General features: G+C 31.0%; 2 protein-coding genes across 11 annotated transcripts; one reads left to right on the forward strand and one right to left on the reverse strand.

Annotated features, from left to right (window-relative positions):
* The first annotated feature begins 1,985 nt into the window (after positions 1-1,985).
* On the forward strand, positions 1,986-5,607 carry LOC107889149 (calcineurin subunit B). Of its 6 annotated transcripts, none has more exons than XM_041076395.1 (8): positions 1,986-2,219; positions 2,340-2,508; positions 2,780-2,869; positions 2,965-3,089; positions 3,246-3,342; positions 3,537-3,646; positions 4,181-4,255; positions 5,380-5,607. In XM_041076395.1, exons 3-8 carry the CDS (start codon positions 2,800-2,802, stop codon positions 5,428-5,430), a joined length of 528 nt encoding a protein of 175 aa, XP_040932329.1. In that variant the 5' UTR covers positions 1,986-2,219; positions 2,340-2,508; positions 2,780-2,799; the 3' UTR covers positions 5,431-5,607. The 6 variants fall into 6 exon arrangements, with proteins under 6 accessions (XP_040932329.1, XP_040932334.1, XP_040932332.1 ...); XM_041076398.1 differs by having other exon boundaries at positions 2,003-2,219; positions 2,780-2,873; XM_041076399.1 differs by having other exon boundaries at positions 2,003-2,219; positions 2,456-2,508; positions 2,780-2,873.
* Positions 5,608-6,301: 694 nt separating this feature from the next.
* Positions 6,302-14,539, reverse strand: LOC107889147 (topless-related protein 1). Of its 5 annotated transcripts, none has more exons than XM_016813483.2 (26): positions 14,319-14,539; positions 13,872-14,000; positions 13,542-13,721; positions 13,305-13,418; positions 13,060-13,218; positions 12,771-12,948; positions 12,561-12,684; positions 12,299-12,408; positions 12,026-12,191; positions 11,811-11,920; positions 11,666-11,735; positions 11,483-11,556; positions 11,304-11,399; positions 11,125-11,220; positions 10,914-11,041; positions 10,585-10,819; positions 10,345-10,503; positions 10,156-10,245; positions 9,851-9,997; positions 8,305-8,415; positions 8,012-8,191; positions 7,754-7,882; positions 7,577-7,672; positions 7,107-7,295; positions 6,860-7,026; positions 6,302-6,742 (listed from the first exon to the last, which is right to left on the reverse strand). In XM_016813483.2, exons 2-26 carry the CDS (start codon positions 13,949-13,951, stop codon positions 6,529-6,531), a joined length of 3,402 nt encoding a protein of 1,133 aa, XP_016668972.1. In that variant the 5' UTR covers positions 13,952-14,000; positions 14,319-14,539; the 3' UTR covers positions 6,302-6,528. The 5 variants fall into 5 exon arrangements, with proteins under 5 accessions (XP_016668972.1, XP_040932328.1, XP_016668974.1 ...); XM_041076394.1 differs by having other exon boundaries at positions 14,503-14,534; XM_016813485.2 differs by having other exon boundaries at positions 6,302-6,739; positions 14,319-14,473.
* Between the last annotated feature and the right edge of the window lie 12,769 nt (positions 14,540-27,308).

Consider the following 27,308-nt stretch of genomic DNA (forward strand, 5'->3'; position numbering starts at 1 on the left):
CAATCTAATTATAATCAATATTATAAATTACAATTTAATTAATAATCGAAATATATCCAAACTTAACACACATAATAAGACTTGAACCATAATAAATCTGGGAGAAAAACTCACAGGTAGTTTACTAAATTATGTCACATGTGTCAAATAATTCATATAAAATATATATTTACAAAAGATTTAGTCTTTAATTAATTTATACATTGAGTGGTAAAGAATTATGTAATTATTTGTCAATTCTTGGTTCAAACTTTAGACATTTGATCTATTTTTAGTTGTTTTATTTAGAGATGATGTATAAAAAAGTGAATTATTTAGGTTTAATGATAAATTTGACTATTAAAGTTTACATATTTTATCAAAATGATCCTAATTGTATTTTTAAGCATTTTTTTGCTATCAACTTTTGTTTTTTTTTAAATTGCTTTTTCTAACAGATTTGATGAAAGTACCATTAAAAAAATTAAGAGGGATGATGTGGAATATTTTTAATGAGATGTAACTTATTACTTAAGTAACCCAATAAAATAATTACATGTGAAAATAATAAAATAAATAAATCATACATGAAATTAAAAAAAATAAATCTTAATTTAAAGAAAATAAATGTAACTATCTAAAAAAATTTCAAAATAAAAACATACGTTTGTTTACTGAGAGATTTCAAAAAGATAATTAATAAATCAAACTAAAAATACTGAATGTGTGCATTCATTTTGAAATTTTTTTTAGATAATTACCTTTATTTTCTTTAAATTAAGAGTTATTTTTTTAACTTTATAAATTATTTATTTTATTATTTCCACATGTAATTATTTTATTGTGTTATTTAAATAATAAATTACATCTCATTAAAACATTCCACATTGAAATTCTATATCATCCCGTTAACTTTATTAACGGTACTTTCATCAAATCTGTTAAAAAAATAATTTGAAAAAAAAAGATTGATGGCAAAAAAAGGCTCAAAAATACAATTAAGGCCATTTTGACAAAACTAGTAAATGCTAGTGGCTAAATCTGTCATTAAGCCTATTATTTATTACTTTTAAAAAATTTAATATTTTCTCTAACCAAATTGATATTGAATTGACTCGTGATACCAATTTAGTTAATCACATTATATATAAGATTGAATAATATATATTAAGCATTTAACTAAGTTGGTGTCACAGTCAACTAAGTACCATTTCTCTTGAGAAATTACTAAAATATAGGTAATTTTGTCTTTTTATATTTTATAAATAAATAAAAATTCAATCATAGTAAAATTCGAACCGTGACAAATTGAATTTTAAATATTTAATTTTATTATTTCAATTAAAGTATTATTTAATTTTGAATGAACTTTTAATAAATATATTTATTACATAATTTTTTCGCTCACTGAGTATGCTATAATCTAGTATATATAATTTATATTAATATTGATATATATTTATATTTTATTATTAATATGAAGTTGGGCAATAAAAAATTTCTAGGGTAAGCTATTCAAAATGTTTTATTTAAATCACAGAATTATTAGAAAGTTTTTATTTAAACTATCGAGTTGTTAAGTTTTTTTTAAAAGTCCGGCTAGCAAACTTTAAGTAACAATTTGACGATCGGTACAGGAGATCAGTACCCATCGACGAGTAGAAGACACACCTTAGATTTAAGTTGATTCGACGATAAGTATCAAAGATCAAAGAAGAAAACTACTTAAATTTTAGTTCGTAGATTTGTAATGTTTAAAATTATTTTATGAAACAAAAAATTGAGTTGTAGAAAAGAATGGAAACAAAAACTTTCAATTGATACAAGCTGTGTAAACAATTAATGTCATATAAGATCAATTTTAATAGTTTGGCGACTTAAACAAAAACTTTCAAATAATTAAGTGATTATTTTATAATTTTTTTTAAAATTAAATCTAACAAAAATAAAGTTGCAAATGGGTATAGTTTATCATTTGTTTTGTAGAGAGAGAAAAAAACAAACAAAAAGAATGGATGAAACCAATGGTGAGATGATGCGTGCGGGCCCAAAATAGAAGACAAATTAATTCCTCGTGTAGGTGAACCAAGTTCAAACGAAAGATCTGCTGTTTTTATTAGGAATTTCGATGTTGACGAGGGCTTTTGCTGCTGCGCTCTCTCTCTCTTTCTCTGTACTTGTCTAATCCCATCTTATCATTTCAAACCCCCATTTAACTTTCCAGTTTTTTCCCATTTCAGGTTAGGCTCTTTTTGCCTACCTTATTTTTTATGTTTCTTCTTTTATTTTCTTGGGTTTTCTGTTTGGTTGCTGAGAAACATCTTAATGGCATTGATTCTGTTGCTGGATTATTTCTACAGAAAATAGAAAAAGAACTTTTCACTTCAAATTTAGGCCAAAAGTTCGGTTGCATGTGCATCTCGTTTGCGGAATTTTGATTCTCCTTGTTTCTTACTATTTCTCTGGAATCAAACAGTTCAAAAGTTTTGTTCTTCTTTTCAATTCGTTGAAAAGTAGATCATTTTAAAGGTAATCGATGTTCTGATTGATGGGTGTTGGTTATTTTTGGTATAATGATTGATGGGTTTGCTTTCGTTCGACTAAATGTATAGTTACCTCCTCCAAGTTAGATGATTAGTATTATAATTATCAAGCCTAGTTTATTTGCATGGCCATCTAGAATACATTAATGTTAAAGCTTTTTTCTTTTCTTAAAGTAATATGTATTCTGATTGATTGACATTGGTTATTCAGTGATAATGATTAGTTGTTTCTTTTTGTTTGATGAAAAAAATTGTAGATTTTTATCTGTGAGATACAATGGGGAATTCTTCTTCAATGCTAACTCAATATGATATTGAAGAAGTTCAAGAATACTGCCAGAATTTATGTAGGTTGTCTATATGCTTGATTTCCCCTACTGGTTCTTCCATTTAGTTGTTTTGTTATCAAAATTTTGATGTGTTCTTGGTTGTTGGAGTACAGTCTCTCAGCAGGAAATTGTTTCATTGTACCAAAGGTTTTGCCAGTTAGATCGAAATGCAAAGGGATTCATATCTGCTGATGAGTTTCTATCAGTTCCGGAGTTTGCAATGAATCCGCTCTCTCAGGTAGTAGTCTTTCTGAGTGTATGTTATTGGAGTAGTTAATTAGATTCTGGGATGTATATAAATTTGTGGTCCAACTCCAATGATAGTCTTTGCATGCTGTTTTAGAGATTTATGTAAATTTTTTAGTTTGTTTCATTGGAATTGTTGCATTTGCAGAGACTGCTTAAGATGGTGGATGGTTTGAACTTTAAGGACTTTGTCGCCTTCTTGTCAGCGTTTAGTGCTAAAGCAAGTGTACAGCAGAAAGTTAAACGTGAGTTCTCACCGACTTTTCTGTAAGAGTCATTGACCTTATTGGTTTAGGTATAATATGATTTCAATTCAATGGTCACAAGTAAAAGCATTTAGATGATCACCTTTCGGGTGCCTTAGTATTGCAACTTGCTCATTGAAGTTGAAAAATGTTTCAAAATTAGTTTTATGTTATTAATTTTCTCTCTGTTTCAGTTATCTTCAAGTTTTATGATTCTGACGGCAATGGAAAGGTGTCTTTCAATGACATGCTAGAAGTTTTACGTGATTTATCTGGTTCATTTATTTCCGATGTCCAAAGAGAGGTAAAATTATTTCTGCCTCTGCATTTTTTTTAATTTCTTCCTTTGCATTTTTTTTTTCTTTTTTCTCATGCAATTCAAAAGAAATATGTATATATATGTATATATTCACCTGCTTGATTTGCTGATGTTGGTCTAGTTTATGTTCCCTACTAAATCTCTCATGGTAGTTACTGAATTTTTTTTGATCGAAGATGTTTCAAGTAGGGTGTTTGGTGCTGAAAAGAATGTATTGGACGAAGTGGCTAGTAGCTAATGGCGTGATTTAGTCATTGCATCATAGGACACTGTTTGACTGGTGGCATTGACTACAGCATTCTTAAGATTTTCTTTAAATTACAGAATAAGATTTTCAGAGTTCAACATCATTCTGTAATTTATTTAAGTAAATATTTCCATTTTGTTTTAGCCTCCAAATTTTGGTTATAACTTACTTTTAACAAGATAAGACTTTTATAATTTAAGGATAACATCATGTAAGATTAATCACGAGCGACATATGATAACATCTTACTCTTTTGTTCTTTGTTTTTGCAGCAAGTCTTGACCCAACTTTTGAAAGAAGCGGGTTACTCAAAGGACTCTTACCTAACATTGGATGACTTCAATAAGGTGATTTCCATTCTATTTTATATTTATTATATTTATTCAATTTTATGTCTTCTGCAAAACAGTTTAATTTATTAGGCTGGTAAAAGAAATTAGTGATGGGGCGAGGTCAATATGATTAAAGCTGGAGATCAATATAGTCAATTCATGTTGGAAATGTAGATTATAATAAGGAGAGATTGATGCATCTGTATGTGACACTCACATTCAAGTCTGAGTAACATAAACAATTAGTTAACTAATATCATCAGGATTATATCGCTTTGACACCTGTAGTCAACACATGTTTGTTCGGACACGGGTATGAGGGTGTGATTCTCCAAATATATGGAAAAGCTTATAAAAAGTTGTTTATACCTGTATCCAACAACCTTGACTCCGGATGACAGAGGTCTTACATACAAACCCGAGGTTAACATGTCTTGCCTACTTAAAGAGTTTAAATCTTCATGCTTTCTCTTGATCGATTCTTTGGCTGTAGAGACTTAAGGTGTTGACTGGACTTGCTTTCGACTATATATCTTTAGTTCTATGCGTATGATCTTCCTCTCTGTTATAATGGATTGAACTAGAAAAGTACCTACTGGATAGGATTTGAATCATGGTCCTTTTCATCATCGATAAAAGACCTCAGACCAACAACTACTAAGCCATGTCTGATTTGTTTTATACCTTATCTTAAGGTTCCGTATTCTGTTGTGTCAAGAATGAAGCTAACAATTTGACACTCGGGATATAAGGGAGGTTAATTGTATTTGTTGCTTGCATTTTATACGCTTTCTGCAACTAACAACAAATTCATAGGATGTGGTAATTTGCATCTATGATATCTTGATTGAGTAAACTACTCGAGATAGCAATGTATTAGGAAACCCAACAATTAAGAGAAGATTTGTTCATAAACATTTACATCTTCTGCAATGAAGTAAATAAGCTGAAATTACGATGCGATTAAGAAACATTTTAGAAAATTGCTTAAAGGATCTAAAGCGATCTGCATGTTATTGTGTTGTCAAAAAGCCCTTGGATGGCTAAGCTACAACCCCTTTTTGTTGTATGGCTTGTTTTACTTAATGTTGTTAGGAAGCAATCTATATGTTTATCATTGCATTGTATTTATGATGCAGATTTTTGGGATCTCTGAACTAAAAATGGAGGTCGAAGTACCGGTGGATTAGCTATTTACAGTGTTTCCCCCCAGAAAATAATTTGGTTTAACAGCAGGCGTGGTATGAGAGGCTATACATTTTAGAAACATACATAAAATACTCATGTACTTTTGCTTTTCATGTTTCCATAAATAAATCAACCTATATATATATGTATCAAAATAAGCTTCAGAGGTTTCCCATTTATCTTCACAAATTTTATTTTTTTATAATTCTAAATCAATTTTGATGACCAAAAATGTGGGTTTTATTGTTTGATGCTCAAAGTATCTGATTCTAAAGGAAAGAGATCTGAATATTTTGGTTATTTGTAAAAATAGAGTGGATTGATTCATTATTGAGTATTGCACTCTAAAAATGGATAATCTCTCATGATGTCATATATAATGTTCTAAATTCAATGATAATATTTACTCAATTTAAGGTTTGATTGTTACCATGGAGTTTAGAGTTTATTTATAATGGGATTCATTGTTGCAAATTTGATACTTCTAACATTTGTTATTAGACCATCATTTCTACAAAAAAAAGTTAAGATTTTCTTTTACCAATCCATCTTTTAACAATACAATAAAGAACAAAAGTAAGAGCTTTTTGCCAATTCCACATTTACAGTGAAAGCCAACTTCTAAAAAAGATAATGCCAACAATGCTGAGTGGACCGCCAAAATATGGTATGCTGCTCGTGATTTTAGTACAGCCCGCTTCTTGCATCCAAAATTGAACAGTTGCAACTTTTTATCTCAACCAATACTGAAATGAAGTGGCGAACAATGGAGTAGAGCCAAAGGACTTGTGACAAAATGAAAACCGAAAATAGAGAACTTGAAATAGGCAATTTTATGAATAGGGCAATGCTGCTCTAACAAACACCATGAAATAATGTTGTAGTTATGGAACTTGAATTCAGTTGTAGTTCAAAATGGTGAATGACCCAATTTATTGGATCAACTTGTTTTTGGCATTGTCTTGTCTTTCCTTTCCATCAATACTGTTTTTGTTTCTTGACAAATTTGACACTGGGAAAAGAAACAGCATACCTAAATTAGATGGGCCTGCAAGCCAAGTATATAAAAGAAACTTGTGCTCCATCACCCGTTTTCATCATCATCTTTGCGCTTGTTCTGATCCTTGAGCTGCAACTGAAGGTGTCGCTGTTATACTGCTGGCTGACCCATTGTCTGCTGGTTGAGGCACTCCCCATCTGTTTTCAGACTCAAGGGGCTCGAAGACATGAACCCCTCCATCGGAGAGTCCCACCGCAAATTCATTTGGCTCTGATGGATGAGCAGCAATTACAAGAGGGTGAACATTGGAGCTGCTACATAGAGGAAAAGACCATTTCTGAATAAGAACAGTTATATCTGAGATGGATAGTATAGCAGCCATTCCAAGTTCAAATGGACTCAAATTATAACAGCAGGCAAAATCCAAATACCTGACACTAGCTGGCAAATAAGCAGAGGGATTTATACGGCAACGTGGTCTGAGGTTTGCAGCAACAAACACACAAATAGTTGCATCCAAAAAGCTGGCATATACCAGTTGGCTATCACATGAAAATGTTGCATGAGTAATTGGGGCGAAAGATTCACGAGGGACCCACTAAACCAGAAAAGAATTAATATTAGAGCACCACAAGATAATGTTTTCTGAAACAAAACAAACAATGATAAAAGAGGTACCTGCTTAAAACATTCCAACTTCGTTGTTTCATATAAGGCAAGCTGAGTCTCATGTACAACAAGAAGACGTATCTGGTCTTGATGGAATTGTACGCGTGTCTCTGATTGTGCAGTTGGTGTTATCCCAACAGGAATCTGCAAGAATTTAGTCTTCTGCTTTTCCCATCCATCAGTGTTCCATACACAAAGCTGGAGAAGATTGTAACCACACCAACAAAGCATTAATGATAATATTTCAACTTTATGAGATTAATTCATCGGCAAAAAAAAAAAAACTTTGAGATTAATTGATTATTTCTTTGTAAAAAGAAAGCAGATGAGACTTTGATTTCCCGAGATTATTTGTAAAAGCTTAGAAATTTTGCGAACAACTCACTGTTGGGCAATGTTGGAGCTGTTACCGAGCAGAGGGAACAAAGGCAATACCATTTATTCATCATAGCATGCGTGTAAGATAGAAAGAGGAATACCTGAGAATCTGCCCCGGATGAGACAAGCACATTCAGTGCATGAGAGAAGGCAAGGCCAGTTATTCTTTTGGAGTGACCTATGAGTTTACTCTTCACCTGGATGACAAAAATGGTAAATAAATAAGCAGTACTTCAAACAAGAATTAGATAAATAATTCTCTGCGAGATGCATCATACCTCATCCACACGGACATTATATATCTGAATTGTTGAATCATCCATGCCAATAGCAATAATATTATTATCTTGTGGGTGGAATGCAAGAAAAGTCGCGGCAGGTGGCGGTGGCATGAAAGTTGCCATTGTCTGCATGTATCCATAAAATGATTATAACCTTTATTAAGATCATTGACAAATAGAGAGAGACAGATCTCAAGGAAGAAAATGGGATGAAAAACATAGAAAAAGAAATTGCATTCAGCATTCATGGGTCACCTTAAATGTCATCATATTAAACAAGGAAATCTTTCCTCCAGATGCTGACATTACATAAGAATCATTCTTAGATAAAGCAAAACAAGGAACAGCCTCTTCTGGATTTGTATCAGCAACATCGTTTGTCATAAGAATGCCACTTGATGGTTGCCACAACTGAGGTGATACACTGGCAGTCGCCTAGGGATGAAGCAACAATAAGAAAATTACCGTACAAGTCATTGCAACATATTCTTTTATGAAGAATAAAGTTGGCATATCATGAGCAGAACCATTCTGGTAAATCTCCATACCTTGCCATTTGAATTACGATCACTTCGCTGCCATTTCCAAAGCAAGTGAATAGCATTTGATGCTAACGCCAGGATAGCATTACCGGAATTTGTGAAGATTAATCTTGATATCTGTAATAATCATAGAGAAAGCTGATAAGATAGAGGCCGAAAAGAGGACACCAATTCTGCAAAGGGTAATTTTGATGCAAATAACTATAGAAAATAGAAACAGGTAAACAACAGTATGAGTTCATAAAAATGCAATTTAATGTAAGGTTTGACTTTCTTTCCACGAAGTGCATTGTTTTTAAGTAGATCAACAATCTTCCCTAGTAAATCTCATGGTGACCAAACCAAGAAAATCACTATCATGTGTTTGCATGTTTTGTTCCTCTCAAAAGTGCATTGGAATTCATTCTCAGCAATTTCCTTAGAGCTACAAAAAAGGATTACAGACATGCAATGGCTAGAAAATTGTTTACATGATAATAGTTTTTATATGATAATATACAATAAAAAGGTAAAATTGATATTTTCCTCTTGGTACCATCATGAGCTTAGAAATTGGGAGAAGGGGATGTAATAACTAGAACTTGAATCTTGAACCTAGAGGTGCCAGCACAAAGCTTTTCAACTTAAGGCTGCTCGCTAAATTGAGATACTTTTCAGTTAAATATTAACATGCAATTAGCTTTTCAACTTTTTAAAAATCAAAACTGTAAACTAAATAGCTAGAATGTTGAAAAAGTCCATTAGACCTTAATAGCTTAAGCTCAGAGACCGTAAATCATTATGTCCTAAATTATTCAACAAGGAATTCTTTTCTTATTTGTCTCACTTTATGCTGCCTTTGTCTTCTTCCTCACTTGTTCTCGGTGTCTATAACACATTTACATCAATGCTTTGCTTTCTACTCTCATTCTTTCCGGCTTTTAACTCTCAGTTTTTGTTTTTTCTCCTCGCTTTCTTTTTTTTTTTTTTTTCTATAAGGTTGTCAAACATCTAACTCCCTTAAGATTTGAGTTTTTGCTCATTGTTGATTCCCAAATTAGGAGAAAATGTTAAAAAAATTGAACACTCTTCAGCACATGCCAGATATGTCCCTATGTCTAACCATGTTTGGGTTTGTCCAAATGCATCTTGAGCTTGCTTTGACTGTGTTGAATTTTATTTTAATTTTTGATGCATCCAAAACATTCTGCAAAGTTAGAGCCAAACACAGATATACGTCCGATTTTGGTAGATGGGGCACTGTGTCTGTGTTTCACTGCCTTAAAGATTAGCTAAGTGTATAACCATCCCATACATGGTTTACTTCAGTAGAAGAACAATTCAAACCAAGAAACTCCTCAGCTAAGCAATGGTATCTTAAAATAGCCAAATTTCTAGCTTCGAATAAGATAGAAGCAAAAAGACTTAGTTTTCTCTTTCCTTGATATGCAAGATAATTAGAAAATGGTGACTAGTAGGATGATATGCCTAATTAGAAAATGGTGACTAGTAGGATGATATGCCTACCAGTATGTTGGAACATCTATAAAAAAGGTAAGAAAAATTTCTTTACCTTGGTCACCCTTAAGTTTTCAGGAAGCCTCAAGGATCGACACTGAGAAGATTCACTGATTTCGGTGAGCTTCCAAATCTTTGATTTATCACTAGATTCTTCTGTTATTCTGGGTTTCACATCCGCAAAACTCCTGGCATCCCCATTCTGGAAAAGCCATAGAACATGAACCACAGAATCATACATCCAAGCTCTGCTACTCATGATGACATAATAATAACACAAAATGATGTTGAAAGCAGCTAGCATAAATATTTTGATGTTTGTTATGAGAGAGTAAATAAAAAACTTGCAGTCTAACAGACCATTCCAGGTATAGCAACCACAGATGCACTTCTGTCTGCAAGTACAGCACTAGTAGCAGCTGCTGCAGCTGAGATTGGATTTATTGTTGGCTGAAGAAAACGACACATTATAAGAGAAGATTTAATTAAGATATGGACCAAATATGGAAAATTTTAATCCGCTAAAGAAACTAAATGATGTAATAGTACTTTAGGAGCTTCCGGTATTCTTGAGGCATCATAAGACAGATTCTCCAAAGTGCGCAGCAATCGCATACCATCTGAATTGGCCAAAATCTTAATTCCATTATCATTGGCTGAAACAGCCAGGAGAGAGCCATCTTTATTAAAGCGGATCCGTGGGCTTGCCTAGGAATTAGGCAACAACAGAAGTAAGTAGCTGATATCTTCAAAAGTGATATAGAATTTAATTGAATACAATGAACTTACAGGAAGGCCTCCTTCGGCATCATAACTGGTCAAAGGTTGAACATTGTCCATATCCCAGAATTTTATCGAGAAATCATCACCAGCAGCCAAATACCGGTTCTTAGTTGTATCAAATTGCACAACACCTAAAGAACGTTTACGGAATCCTTGATAGGTCCTCTTCACAGCCCCTTCACTTTCATTCCATTCTACGATAAATGACTCCCCTTCTTTACTGGTTCCACATGAAAAAAGCCTACAATATCCAGCCATCAAACTAACTTTAATCACAATAATTCTTGACAATCAGCTTAAGATAAATATACGAGTAACGGTGCAAGAAAACTAACCTTGTACCATCAGCACTGTAGGCCATGGTTGTGCACCACCGACCAGGAGCTTCGTAGTCAACCCGTGATCCCATGTTATCATACAACCATGCCTTTATCTTTCCATCTAAGGCAGTTGAAAAGATAAACTGAGGCCAAAAAAGTCAAAAGGAGGCACATCAGGACAGAAACAAATGTGGAGAGGGTAAGACATCTAAAGCCACATTATTACCTGAATGTTCTCTTTATAGTGAGGGCAGACAGAATACACAGGAGCCTCGTGACCTTCAAAGGTATACTGCTTCATACCATTGGAAGCATCCCACACCTAACATTACAACATGAAATTAGCAAAGACAAGCAATTTTTCCTCCTAGAATGATAAACAAACACGTAAAATGATAAACAAACCTTAATTGTCTTGTCATCACCGCAAGTTATTACACAAAGTTGCTTATTTGGAAGAGAGAATGCAATATCGTTTACTCCACCAACATGAGCATCAATCTAGACAGGAAATTTTAAAATATGAATTTCAGACAGCCAACTCAAACTCGAGAGGACTATACAAATCCAAGATAGTATAATACCTCAAGATGCTGTCGAACTTCATCACCACCATGGTAAGAATATATTTGCACAATATGCCTTGAATAAGCAACTCCTGTTTTCCAAACAGATATGGCATCTCAATCAATGTTCCCACACTACCTATATCTATATAGAGGTTCTAGCAGATAATCATAAACTAATTCTAATGGATTAAATCTCACCGAATAAAGAACCATCGGGACTCCAAATTACACGATTTACTGAGACAGCAGGATCTTTGACTAGAGCAGCCTGAATTCAAGCAGTTAAATTGTGTTTAGTATGTCTAAAGAGAAAATACAGTAAACAACAATTAAATACACGAACCTGAAGAGGCATTGAACAAACACTAAGATCCCAAACTTTGAAGTTCTTTGAAACCAGCCGCTCCCGAGAGCCAACTTCCCACAAGGCAATGTCTCCAACATTTGTACCAACTGGTTCATTGTATACAGAAGTCTATTATCCAAGATCAAAATACCAGCCAGCCAAAGGCAGAAAACCAAATGCAACCATAAATAAAAGGCAGAAGTATAGCAGACCTAGAAGTAGAGTCTGCTGAACAGGATGGAAATCCATGCTCATAGGAGATGAACCCTGATTCAGAGTTCTTGCAACAGCCTTCGGAAGATCGTCAGGTGCATTGAAAGTTTGACTGTGACCATGGCCCGGAAATGTTACCTGCAGCACATTGACTGGCAGATTTACCTGCACAAAGTGAGCAACTATCAGTAAAATAACCTAAGACAGAAAGACGCCCATAACCACAATACACCCAAGCCAAATTAAACTACTTTAACCAGAAACCAGAGTACCTCATCGGAAATCCCCATGGGCCTGGCCCTTTTGGAAACATGATCAGAGTCTGCAGATGGGTAGTCTACAGACGGATTAGTTGGAGGAGTCCTTGGATGCTTCAACGCAGCTATAAGTCAACATGAAACATGGCTAGAGTTAAAAGATGAAAAAGAACCAGAAGAAGGAAAGATATCAGCATTATGCTAAAAAGAAACCTAGAGAGGGAGTGATAACGGAAGAAAGAAGTTAAAAATCCAAAAAGAGAAAAGAATAAACTACCTGGTATTGAAGACGCACCAAGACCAATGGCACCAGCTGAAACTGCTGGATGAGTTACAGCTGAAGGACTTGACATCCAACCTGCAAGGGGTGCTGGAACCGGTGCAGGCGTAGCTTGAAAAGGCTGATGATGTAAAATAGGGAATGTTAAGGAAAGTATATCAATAATAAAAGAAATTTTTTATACTACTATCTAAGCTGTGTACCCACCCCATGAGCACCTAAGGGAGGAAAACCTCCAGCTTTTGGTAAGGATCCAAGAAGTGGATTATTGGCAGGTGATGGTGCTCGTGCACCATTTGGCTGCCCACATGAGTGATCCACAAAGAGAGTTTTTATATCTGGATTTGGTCTCGGGTTTTTACAAAGTTGATGCTGCCAATTCAAGCTGTAGTTGCACAAAAAATCAATTGTCCACTAAAATCACAACTACAACAACTTGACTTTACTGAAAACACCAGTCCCAATACAAGCTCAAGAACGGCAACAATAAGATTACCTCTGATTAATCAGGGTTCGTAACCTCGAATTTTTAAGGGTCGGGAACTGCAATTTGTCACGGAATAAAGGATTTGCTTCAATAAGCTTCTTGAGTTCAACTAACATGATTGCTCTAGCTGACTTTGTATCTCCATATTTCGACAACTGTTCGTTCTCTCTGTTATGAAAGTAACACATTCTTCAGCACATTCACTATTATTTATTTTACCTCAAGACTTTAACAACTAAACATGAGCCCCGTACCTGAAATTCTCCAAAGTCAGAAGCTGAGTGATTTCCTTAAAAAGTTCCTCATTAAATGTAGCAAAAACTTTCAAATCCTTAACTAATATCTCCACAGCTTTGGATCGATCATGCCTTACAAAAATTTAAGCAATTCCAGTTGTAACCGAATTCGATTATCAACAACGTTTTCAATGATACATAACAAACTAGTGATTAATACAATAAATCAAAATTGAAAAGTCTGCAAAAACTTACTTATCCAATGCCTCAAGATACTTCTGCTTTCTTATCTCGAAAAAGATTTTCATGGAATATCGATTGTCATCGACCTTGGTAAAACCAGAGAGGTATTTCTCCACCTCATCCCAATTTCCATTATGCACTTCATCCTCAAAATATTTCATATTGAAGAAAAACCCAGATTCCTGTTCAAGCCTATTTAAATTCCAATAATAAAGAATACTTTGATAAGCTGAAATCATTACATTTCAAATTATGATTTAACCATAAATACACCATACGATATAACCTTTAAAAGGTACTAAAACTAACATTCTATTAATTAAATTAAAGAAAAAAATTTACTTGTGAACAGTCTCTTTAAACTTTTCCTCATCTAGGAACTGTAAGATCAAGAAAACAAGCTCTCTACTGAGAGACGACATCGAAGCCGCCCCGTTTCAAATCCCAACGCTGAAACGAAAATCACCAGATCTACAAAGAGTTGCAACAAAATACAAAAACAAAGGGTCAGCCAAAAATACCTTAAAAATCCCAAAATAAAACCTAATATTTAAAAATATATATAACTAGATCATTGAGCCATCTTTAACCTCCCCTAAACAAGCCACAAAAGGGTAAAAATTCTACGTTTTTGTGGGGGATTAAAGAGAATACAAAATAGCATCTAAAAACACATAAATAAAAAAGCAAAACAGGAGACCAAACAAAAGATAAAAAAAAAAAAAACAAAGACAGCAACAGATTTGTTAGAAAATCAACTTGTTCTTTAGAAGAGATCGAGTTTCAGACCCTTTAAGAGGTTAAAAGAACTTTCTCTCTTAACAAAAAAAAAAAAAACCAAAGGCAGGCAGAGATTTCACTTTCTCTCTCTTCTCTCTCTTTTGTATATCCTTTTTATATAAAAACCCAACCTACAGCCTTGCAGAAATTGAGAATTTTAAAGGAGGAGGCAGATAAAGAAGATGATAAGTACAGTTACTTATCACATGATAGCTTATTGCAAAATGTACAAGTTATATGGACAAGGAATGAGCAAATTTATAAATACAGTGAAGTAATTGGGCCCACTTAGCCGGCTACTTTGTGTGGAGTTTATCGGCGCGTAAGCCATTCCATTAGTGGAGATTATTACCAGCGTTGAGGTGTACCGTAGTTTTCCTTTTGAGCCCGTCGATTTTGAAGTGTGTTTTTTCTAATGTTTTGATCCAACGGTTAAGGATAGTGATTAAGATAAGGGTGAGAAGTAGAGGAAGAGAACCTAGAAAGCGATATATACTTTTCTCGGATCCCCAAAGAAATGAAAGTTTTCCTCGACGGGGAGATCCAGGGAGTCTGACCCTGGATTTTGCTAAATATTACGGAACCTGCCATTTTTCGAGGGAAGAATGGGGAAAATATAATTTATCATATCACGTAATCACGAATTTAGTCGTGAGATATCGTACCGATAAGTTGCTTTTGATTTTGATTTTAAAAGCAGACAATAATTAATTAATAAGTTTTATATTACATATATTAATGGTGCAATATTTTACGATTAAACTACATATTGGATTTTTTTTAATTATAGATTTATAATTAAATTAGTCTTATTTGCTTATTATATTTTTAATTTTAAAATTAAATAAAATAATAATAAGCACTTTAATGCACGCGGTCAATTGAATTAATGCTTAATTAATAAATTAATAGATAATGTTGTAAATTATTTAATGTTAAAATAATATAATTAGGCATTTTAAATAATTTAATTTTATCATTGTTTAAATTCTTACTTGTTTTATTTTAAAACTAAATGTACGATATTAACATGATGTTTAATAAAATGAAAAATTAAATATTAAATTTTGAAGTATAATTTAGTAAGTACTAAACTCGGATTATAAAAATTGTTGAAAATTAATAATTGTTAAATTGTAAAATTGTTCATTTTTTTTCATACATTTTGAATAACAAAAATATGAGAAAATATATCTAAACTGATAATAAAAATAATCAATTTAAATTATTGTGGATTGATTGTTATTAAATAAAGTATAGAGTACTCAATTTATTTAAGACAAAACGAAATTATTTAATAAAAATTTAATGACAATAAAGTTTTGAGTTAATGGAGTTATGATTAAAGTTTTTGTCAAACATTCGTCTCGTGCAAATTTAAACTGCATTACCCTCATCTTTTATCTCCATTATTGAATTAAAAAACTTTAACAATAAATATAATTTATTTATTTTTAATAACACTATATAATGTGCTTCATTAACTATATATAAATTTATCTCTGAAAAATAATTGCAAGATAAATCAAAATAATATTATTAAATCAAAATATTTTAAAATAATTCATTTTATTTTCAAGAAAATAACATAATAATATATATAATTTTTTACAATATCGTTCATCAAATATACATTTTTAATTTTTTAAATGTAACATTATTTAATAAATTTTGGGAAAAAAGCATTATACAATAGTTAAATGATCGGATTTTTTTTTTTTTTTTTTTTTTTTGCTTTCTTTGTTTGGTTGCGGAGATGAAGGATCTTAGATTGGTGTCATAATCTAAGGGGGATATATATATGTAACCTAACATACTAAATTTAGTACACGTATAGGACATAAGAAAATTAAAATAAAACTATACTATGCATCCTGGGCAAAAAAAATTAAATATGATTTCAGTTAAAATCATAAAATTATAATAATTAAAATTAGGCTTAAAGAATAAAAAAATATATTTAAATTTTACTTATTTTTCTAGTCGGTTTTATTTATTTTTGTCACAAGTGGTACTTAAACTATATTTTATTACTCAATATAGTACCTAAATTATGTTTCATTACCCAAATGACCCCGGGATGTTAGTGGGGTGGGTTTTGTTGGGTCTCGCCTCACTTCGCACTCAATTGGGCAGGAATAGGTATAGGTTTCCTGAGTGATGGAGCGAGGATGGGGATAAAATTAGATTCGCTATGGGTCGTGGGGTAGGCGTGGGTACGACCTTGTACTCGCTCATCCCCATCCGCCCGCCTGCATAATATAATAAATATATTTTAAAAAATTATTTATAAAAACTTAATTTAATAATTATCTTAATAGTATTTTATTAATTTAACAGTATTTAATTTTTGTACTTGTGTTGCATTTGAAGACATTTATGATGTATTTGAGACATTGTTTGTATTTGGACATTATGTAAGGATTTTATTTTCTTAATTTTTAAACTCGTGTTGAAGTTATATTTTATTTACCAATTGAAGAGTCGCAAAGACTTTTTTTTTAATGTTGACAGTTGGAATAATGTCACATATGTGGTAGGAGTATGAAGGATAGGTATTTAATACTTTTTTTCATAAAAAATTTGGTTTATATTTATTTAACTGATACTTATAAATATATTATATGAAATGGGTCACGGGGGGTATAGCGGGGATTATGTGGGTCTAGGGACCCACGTGCATAGTGGGGCGGGGATGCTTTTAGTCTTATGGGTCATAGGGCGGGGATGGTTTTGGGTTTTGTACCTGTAGCGAGTTGCGGAGCAGGGATGGAGATGAAAATTCTTAGTGAGGATAGGTGCGGTGGGAGCACTCCCCTCACCTGCCCAATTGACATCCCTAACCCCAACCATAAAAAAAAAACCACTTAGCCAATCATTTTGTGGCACGTAGTAATTTTTAACTAAAAACAAAAAAGGTTAAATATTATTTCCTTTTAAGTTTAAAAAAAAAATTATCTCTTTTGTTCTTCACCTATGAACTCTAGGGATAGAAAATTCAATAACTCATTTGAAAATCTCATCCAAAACTCGTTTTCACCGACAAAACCTAGATTTCAACAAGCTTCTTTTTCCTTTTTAAACTTCGATTTCAATTCCTTTCTCACTCCAAACCAAAATCTATATATTATTTTTCTTAAAAATAACATTCTTCATTCTTTTATATATACTTTGCATAAAATAATTACTGCTAGGTAAACTTCTATAAAGAAAAAACCCAAAGAAAGCATGAAATTCAAATACATAAAAGAAATCAAGTAAAAAATGATTAGAGGATTGCCAAAAAAAAAATTAAAAAAATCTTCTTTTACAAGAGAAGAAAGAAATGTGGGAAATGAGTGTGTAAAATTTGAAAATTTTTAATTTAGTTAAAGAAAAATTACCTCCTACATCTCTTATGGAGTATTTTAGGTTCCACAAGTGAGTTGAATGTGTTGTATGTGTCTTATAGTGTATATTAAAAAATTAAAAAGAAAAAAAAAAAGCTTGTTGATATTTGGATTTTGTCCCTGAAAATTGAGTTTGGGTGAATTTCTTTTATAGAGTACTTGAATTTTCTGTCACCGGATTTATTTGGTGGAAAAAAAAATAGCTGAATATGTTTAAAGAAAATTTTAAAAAATAATATTTAAATATTTTGGATTTTTTAGTTAAAAATTGACAAGTGTCAGAAAATGATTAGTTAGGAGTTTTTTTAAACGGCTGAGGTAATTTGGGTAATAAAGTATAGTATAGGTACCACTTTGAGTAACAAAGTATAGTTCAAGTCCATTTGTGACACAAAAAAAGTTTAGGTACCAAATTAAGAAAATTGATATAGTTTGGTACCATTTTGTGATTTAAGCCTTAAAACTGTAATGGCTTGAGTTCAAATATCATGATTCTCATCAAGAATGTGTATTTTTTTCTAGATTTATCAAAATGTAAAAAGATATAAATACTCTCAAAATAATATTTATTTCTTTATAAAATGAATGGCCTTTTGATAATTTCAGTATTGAATTTGGACTCGATTAAGGGTAATACTAAATTGATCAAATCATTTATATGATTTAAAATGATATTAGGAATAAATTAGGCTTTATTTAATAGTAAAGTTAAGACATTGAAAATTGTCATATTTTAAAATGACAAAAATACTATCATAATAATGTTTATTGTTTGGGTAAATTGCACCCATTGTCACTTTAAAATAGGGTCTATCCTATTTTGATCACTCTAAATTTTTTTCTGAATTCACTCTAAATAAATTAATTGTGTGAATTAATAACTGTCATTAAAATTTTCATTTTCTTTTAATAGATTGTTGACATGGCACATTAGCAAATTGAGTGACAGATAAGTGACATTTTTTGTTGACTTTTAACAAAAATTTAGGGACCTCCCAATAATTAGTCCAAAACTTTTTCTCTCTAAACTTTAGTCAAATGTCAACAAAAAAATTACCACATGTCAGTCACTTAATGAGCTAATGTGCCACATCAGTAATCCGTTAAAAAAAATAAAAATTTTAATGGTAGCGACTAATTCACACATTTATTTTATTTAGGGTGACTAAATTAAAAAAAAATAGTGATAAAATAGGACAGATCCTATTTTAAAGTAATTGTAGGTATACTTTACCTTCATTTTTTCATTAATGGAAGGGTTTTCCATAATTATTCAGCTGAGTTGAAACTTGATTGATGAATAAGACTAACTTAATCAACCTTTTAAATATTGTATATATAAACCCAACACAAATTTATAAGTTAACATGGTAAAAACCTTTAAAAAAAAGAAAAAGAAAAAAGAAAAACTCTCCCAATTCTCACATTCCAAATTTGCCTTGAGGGAGTGGTTGGCCACTTAGCTGCTAATGGCCAATCGTCACCTCTTCCCTTGTCTTCTAATTTGTTTTCCTCATTTTCATTTTGCGATGATTATGGTGTGGTGGTTCCAATGGCAAATCGGTGTGAGTGATGGATCTTTATCGGGAAGACATCCTCGTGATTATCTCATTGATCTGTTTTTGGGTATTTCCTTGCCTTTTCCCATTTTATGCATGTTGTGTACTAAAGTTTAAAAGCACCTCATATGTATTTTCTGTGAGATGAGATTTCGTGATTATCTTAAAGTAGAGTAGTGAGAGCATTTCTTTACACGATTTGGTGGCGTTGGCCTTTAATTTCAGATTCAATGTCTTGAATTCCTTCGTCGGTTAGTTTTGATCAGTTCATTGCTTGACATTTTGGCAAATTCTATGCTGCTCCTAAATATTCTTAACCTGCGAGTCAAAATGGAGATTAATTATCTTCTTATTTTCAGATATCTTATAAATACAGATAGGTTATTGTTGACTGTTGAGTATAAGATTTCTAACTAACCCGTTTTACTATGTTAGGATGTAATTTTATATTTTAAGAGGCGATAACAACCTTTTATTTGTATTCATATTTGATTATATAAGACTAATTTATTTTATGAATAAACCATAAGAGTTAGATAAGGTGGTAAGAGTCTCTCCTACATTAATTAGTAGTCAAAAGTTTGATTCTCACTCTAAATATAGAGTAGCTTTAAAACTTGTAATTCACATCTACCGCTTAAATGGGTTTACAAAATATGAAAAATTAGTTATCGAAATAAAATAATTATTCGCTTTTAAAAATTTATAAAATATTAATGAATAATTTTTTTAAAATATATTAAATATTTTTATGATAAGACGCATTATTCGAATAAGATTATCGCATCTACTGTAAAGATGGCTTTAGGTCTCTATCCCCAAAAAAAAAAATGAAAAGAAGAAGAAGAAGATAGCTTTAGTTCATTTAAGGTAAAGAATAATTATTCCACCAAAAGAACTCAATAATTTTCTCATAATCTATTTGTCCTTGGAATTCCGAACTCTTTTCACTATATTTGTCTTTCATTTCTAAACAATACTTTCTTTTCATAGAAAATTAGGTTTAATTATCTCCCAAACAATACCATATTTGTATTTTGATAATTTTAATTTTTATATTTTTTTATAAATTTAGTTCTGCTTTAAATTATAACAGTTAAATCTATTTGATTAAATTTTATTATTAATCTTTTACTATGCATAAAGTTGGAATTTACGTCTCGGGACTCTGGGTCAATAGTTTCAGAATACATCTAGATGCTTGCATGTGTCTTGAGACATAACCTCCCAGTGATCATATAACAACTATTTTTCAACCAAGTCTCAAGATCCCTTGATGAGTCTCGAGACTTGGGTTATAGATTCACTTTTTTATCCCGAAATGAATGCTTCTAACAACTCAAAATCATCTTCAATGGCTATAAAGTAGGAACGTCTAAAAACTTATTTTTTGATACAAATACTCATCGAGAATATTTTAAGACTCATGAGAGACACATACAACTATTGAAACCAAGAAAATTCAATTCAAATATTCTCCTTCTCATATTCTCTTGTATATAATCTCTTTGTTTCATATTGTAACATCTTTCATCATTCATATTTCATTTATTTTAAAGAGCTACATCCATTTAAGAGTTTTAATTATTTATATTAAGAATATTCTTAAAGTTTTTGGGTGCAAAATATAGTGTTCATGTTGATGAGCAATCATAAATTTGTCCATATACATACAATCTTCACATTTGTATATATACAAATTAATATAGTATGTGGTTGATGATGACACCATCTAATTATTTGATAATGACACCTTAAAATCAAGAAAAAGAAATGTGTACATAAAGCCAGATTTATAGGATCCATTTGATCAAACAAAGAGTGCTTTCAAACGATAACCCACTTTGAAAAGGACAATTCAACCTTTTGAGTATATCTTTTACTTTGTTGAATTACTTTATAAACTAGGATAATTAAGTTTTGGGTAACCTAAAAACTTATAAAATTTCAAAATATATTATCTATAATGGTTATTAATAAGGATTTTTAAACCATTCCTTTGGTTAAAATCGTATTAAGTTGGTACATTTTTTTAATTAACTTGAAATATTTCAATATAATATGTTATTTGTTTTCGAATTTATTCAAAAGTATTTGTTAGTATTTGAACATTTTTTTACCTAATTAATTATTATGTTATTCAGGTTGATACCTCTATACTAACATTGTTATTCTGTGCTGACATGATACTGATAAAGAATCTTATAATGACATGTGACAACCTCTCAGAATGACATATGATGGATATAAATTAAAAAATTAAAAATCTTTTTAAAAAAATATAAATTTGTTATAAATATTTTATTATGAGGTAGATGTCCATCAATATCAAGATAAGTTTGATATATATTAGGACTTTAATGTGATTAAAAATAGAGTTTTATACCATATATATTTCTTATGTTTATAAATACGTTCTCTTTTATTCTTCTATTTCTGATTTTTTTTTTACTTTCTTTTTTATTCATTTCATGTTATCAGCACAATAATTCTCTATTTTTTTCGTAAATAATTTTTTTTTCATAACTTTTTTTCTTCTCTTCAAAATATTAGATAGTTAAAACAAACACACACAATACTTGGATTTTTTTTCTCTTCTCTTCACCGTCCCGTTCTAAGCAAAAGAATGGAAAAATCTTAAAAAATAATAAAAATGCTAGAATTCAAAGGGTAGCCTAATTAAATAACCACCTAGCCGCCATATAATATTATTATTTTTCATTAAGAAAACTATAAAACGGAGAAAGTTAAAATCACAGCAAATTTATCAATTCGAGAATTAAAGATTAGATTTATTATCTAAATTTTTATTTAATATTTTATATTAAGATTATTTTTTTAGTTATGTGATTAATTATGATAAATTTGTTTTATTTTTATTTCAAGGGTGGTGAATGATTAATTTCAGTATTGATTTTGGTTCTTAATATTAAATTTATCGAGTAAAATTAAGAAGTATAGTCATCAACATGATAAGTGGCATATAATAATCACTGAAAATGGAAACATAACAATGAATAAAAGAACAATGACTATTATCCTTATAGATGACCGCACCTTGGCATACGTGCGTCGAGACTATGAATCAAAACAAACACAATTATAATTATAGCGGTGTATTGTAAGTGTGATAAGTCAGTTATAATATTTATAAGTGTTACAATGAAATACTTCGAGTATTCCAATGATCGAATCCAAGAGAGTTCGGGTGATAATGTGATTAGCAAGGAAGATGCATGCAAACAAGGAATCTAGCTAGCTACTCACTAAATATTATAGAACATCAAATCATATTCAATGGGTAATTATACTATTTAACTATCTAACACTAAAAATGACTAAATTGCAAAATAGTCAAAAGTATATAAAATAACAATTCAGTAAACAAAAGCGATTGGTTGACTTCCATGTTGCTGATTAATTTTTTGTTTAGGGAGTTAAAGGGCTCAAACTCCTAATTGGTTCAATTTTACCAAATTAAACGATTTGGTCTAGTTTATCTCTCGATCTCACCATATTAAATTTGGACAACCGAATTGGTATTCAATAGGCTCTCCTCTCAGTCTCATCTATCTAAATATTCACCTAGAGTCGTCAATTCTAGGTTTTGAAGATTATTCAATTTAGTCCAATTTTTATGATCTAGTCCCTACACCAAAAACTAACCAAGAAACATTTCCATCAACCAACCACCATAGATTTAGTTACTACTCATCACCATTACATAAACAATAATCGAACACGTGCTTAAAGGATTCATTAAAGAACACATAAAAGCAATGTTAGAGAAATCCTAGAGGTTTTTGATGGATGCTTTGAAAAAGATGATAGCATCAACAATGGAGGTGAAAACACAACTAAAGTATTTTTACACTTAAGGCAAACAAAGCTGAAATATACTACATCACTTGAAGAGAAATTAAAATAAAAAGTAAATGTTGAGGATCTAATTGTAAAGAAAAGAAAGCTATAGTAAAAACTGAATAAACTAACAACTGCAACCATTAATCTCAGAAAAGTAAAAAGCTTAAACTTAAAAATGGAGAATAAGCTAACAACAAAGCTAAAAAGATGAAAAATAAAGGTGGCTTCTCTAAGTTTAGCCAAAATGTTTTTGATATAGCTGAAAATTCAACCCTAAAAATGACAATGTTGACCTTAAAATGTGTGTGTTGACTTGGGTTGATGTTGGACAAAAGACTACCCCTACAGCATTATTCACCCCATTAGGCAACAGTGTCGCAACATCTAGGCTTCAGTGTCGTGACACCCTCAATGCTCTAGGAGTTCTCAATGTCACGACATTTACTGGCTGGTGTTTCTACAACCTTGGTGGTGACCATGAATTCTTCACTTCAACAACCTTCAATAATATCACGACCTTGGAGGCTCGGTGTTACAACTTTGGGCTTAATGTCGCGACACAACACCCTCAGTGTAGCGACTTTTTGGACAATGAGCTCCAAGTTGATTTCTCATTGAAGTCTTACACCCTCGAGGTAAAGGAAGCTCAGTGCCGTGACATCCTAGCACCGATGTTGCTATATATCGTAATTAACATGTCTTTTAATTTGGGCTAACCTTTTATGATAGTAAATAATAACATATAATTACCCTTATTATTTATGTGATGTCCATATTTTCCAACAACCTCCCACTTGGACTACATATATATACTAATTACTCTATGGTTACATGTCATTATATAACCTTATGAGCTCAAAACTTTACTATCATATCCAAAAGGTATTTTGAACAATTTCGTTCATTAATTATGTTAACATAGAACCAAGGTGTAACAGCTTCTAACCCTAAACCATTGCCGAAACAGGGTTACGAAGCATTACTAGACATATCGAACAATTTACTAATAATTCACAAATCAATAACATATATAGTATAATTTAATTATTAAGTCCCTATAATGGACCCTCGAGATCCAAAACACGTATTAAAAGTGGAACGAGATTAGTTCGAGTACTCCGAAAATTTTTCATAAATTTTTTTTTAACTCAACATAACAAACCATACATTTCCACACTAAATATACCTAATTATGCCTACAACATTAATCTAACAATTTATCTACTTGATCACTTATAAATAACTTTTTAATTGAACTAATGATTTCATTCATTTCCCATTTTAGTTTTATGCCACATTTTACCAAACATGCCATACTAATTCATTTCATACTTATAACCCATATTAAACATCATTTTACAACTAAAGTTTCAAGACTTAAGTACATAATTTGTACAATACCTAAGTACATGCCACTTTTACCAAAAGAGGGATTACATCACCAAATTGTCACTGAAGTCGGGATTGATCTAGATGCTGAACTGGGACCTCTGACTTTTATTGACCTACTCACGGAAACAACCGTACGCTGAGTATGCCTATACTTAGTGGTATTACCATAATTCAAACTATAATAACAAATAATAATGTATAAACATATAAATATCAAACATATAATAATTTATTAATATATATTAATTCATACTTTAACTTTCAAAATTTCAACAATAACAATTAATCAAATTGATATCACATATCATAATTCAATCATCTCATGATCCTTTGGTTCATGTCTTTCATTTTCAATCTCCATTTAATTAACAATTTCAACTTTCTCATTTTTTTAATAAATCAATCAATCAATTTCATTCGTTTTATCATTTCATTTGCTTACCCCTATTAACAAGACTCGGACCTTGGCAGATACACGGATTCCAACCAAACACATTGAAATAATCCAACCAAACACATTGAAATAATCCACCCAAACACACTAGAACGACACTCAGTGCCTCTTCAGATAGTCCGAAGAAATATAGTGACTTCAGTGTATCCTCGGCCAAGCTGAAAAATCTCCAAATTCTTTCAATCCTATGGTATGCCAACTATATCCTATTTAGCCCGACTAGTTAATAGGATATTCAATTTTCATATTTCAATTCAATCACTTTCTCATATTTTCCATTCAAATCATTCTCCATTTAATCACAATTCAATTCAATACAATTTTCCACTTTTCAATCAATATACTATCAAATATCTATACATAATCATACTTCATCTCAATTTCATTCATTTCAATATTGATACTTACCTTCAAATTTTACTTACCATGCACATAAATTTAAATATAACATTTAATAAATAGTAGTTTAAATTATAGTAATACAAACCGTGATTTTCTCGAGTTTACTCTTCGATAATCTTCTTTTTTCCCTTCTATGCCGATGCCTCTGGTTATTTGCTATCTAAAAAAATTAAAATAATATATACTATTAATACAACACTAATTTATATTAAATAATTGAATTTCTATTCAACTTCTACCTTAATTTCAATTTGATCCTAACTAAATTCACTTACTTTTCTATCTCGATTTATACCTTATTTCTACTCAATTTTCTACCAAATTCAACTTAACTATCTAATGTTCACCATAAAACCCTAATTTCAAATTTATTTCAATTTAGTCCCTCTAACACAAAACTTATAGCTTACTTTACAATTTAATCCTTTTATCAATTCTAGCTAGAAACTCTATCAATTAAACCCCTAATTCATCAATTTGTTCAACATGAATTATGTTTAAAAACCTAAGAACTTTCAAAATCTTAACATAAATTCAACAAAACTTTGCTCTAAAGCTTCTAAAACATCAAAATTTAAAGAAAATGGCTTAGTTGACTTACCAAATTAAAGCTTAAAGCCTCAAACCCTAGTTTTTCCTTCTATTTTTCTTTCTTTCTTTTTCCTTCTCTGTTTCGAATAGTCTCTGTTTCTTTTCTTCTTTGTTTCTTTTGTTCTTTTACTTTATTTCTTTTATGCATTAGTTAATAAAATTAATAATAATAATACATTATAATAATATTTAATTTATAAATATCTTTTACTTATTATTTAAGAAAATATATAAATATTTTACAAATATATACAAACATTACAAATATATTTTATCATCACCATACATTTGTCACTATTTAATTTAGTTTATAATATAATATCATAATTTTAATTAATATAAATTACATTATCTAATAAAATAATAATATTCATTATAATTTATTAAGATATTTATATAATTAAATCATAAAAATCTTAGATTTTTATGAAGTAATTGTCATCTCAAATTCTTAAATAGGCTTAATTCCTATTTGGCCCCTTTTATTTTCTATTAATCTATAATTCAATTTTTACCCCTTATTCAATTTAATCCTTTTTACTAATTATTCTTAATTAGACTAAATTCACCTAATCAAAGCCTAATTAAACACATCACTAGACTCATAGATATTTCTATTAATTATTTACGAACCCATTTCACTAAGACCGAGGCCCGATAATGTACTTTTCTGATGCCCGTGAATTTTGGGTCATTACACAAGGCGACTTTCATTAAATATATTGTAACTAAATTCATCTCTGATCACGTATATTAACATAACCAAATGATATAAATCAAAGTATGGATGTGTAGCATGGAAATTACGTGTAATGTGAACCAAACATGCCTATTTCCAACTAGTCCTCTTTAAACTTAAGAGAGGTTAATATCAAACAGAGTGAATAAACTAAATATTTTATTTCTAATCAGAAAACAACCAAATACTTAAATCTCTGAAAGCAAATAAAATACAAACTCTCACTAAACCATGATATCCTCAAATAATATAACACCCATATGAGCAATGTGCTGATGAAAGACCTTGGGTGGTAAATCTATTGTGAGCAGATCCGCTATCATGGAGTTTGTCCCAATGTGCTCTATGGATATTTGTCTATTTACACTCTCTTTTTTCACAATTAGGAACTTTATGTCAATATGCTTTGACTTAAATGAGCTCCTATTGTTATTGGAATACAGTACTGCCGATTTATTGTCACAAAATAATTTGAGTGGTCTTTATTCATTCTTCATAATGCGTAGCCCAATGACAAATTTTCGCAACCATATTCCATGGTTTGATGTCTCATAGCATGCTACAAACTCTGTTGCCATAGTGGAAGAAGCTACAAGTGTTTGTTTAACA

Source organism: Gossypium hirsutum, chromosome A09, assembly GCF_007990345.1.
Source record: "Gossypium hirsutum isolate 1008001.06 chromosome A09, Gossypium_hirsutum_v2.1, whole genome shotgun sequence".
Taxonomy (NCBI): domain Eukaryota; kingdom Viridiplantae; phylum Streptophyta; class Magnoliopsida; order Malvales; family Malvaceae; genus Gossypium; species Gossypium hirsutum.

Bases quoted from the DNA above. Each gene is read 5' to 3' on its own strand.
- LOC107889147 (XM_016813483.2), bottom strand. From the start codon at position 13,951: ATGTCGTCTCTCAGTAGAGAGCTTGTTTTCTTGATCTTACAGTTCCTA. The intron at 12,685-12,770 runs GTGGGTACACAG...TTACATCATCAG, and splicing joins CTCCCTTAGGTGCTCATGGG to CCTTTTCAAGCTACGCCTGC. The intron at 7,296-7,576 runs GTATTCCTCTTT...AATCTTCTCCAG, and splicing joins CATCCGGGGCAGATTCTCAG to CTTTGTGTATGGAACACTGA.
- LOC107889149 (XM_041076395.1), top strand. From the start codon at position 2,800: ATGGGGAATTCTTCTTCAATGCTAACTCAATATGATATTGAAGAAGTT. The intron at 2,870-2,964 runs GTAGGTTGTCTA...GTTGGAGTACAG, and splicing joins AGAATACTGCCAGAATTTAT to TCTCTCAGCAGGAAATTGTT. The intron at 3,647-4,180 runs GTAAAATTATTT...TTGTTTTTGCAG, and splicing joins TTTCCGATGTCCAAAGAGAG to CAAGTCTTGACCCAACTTTT.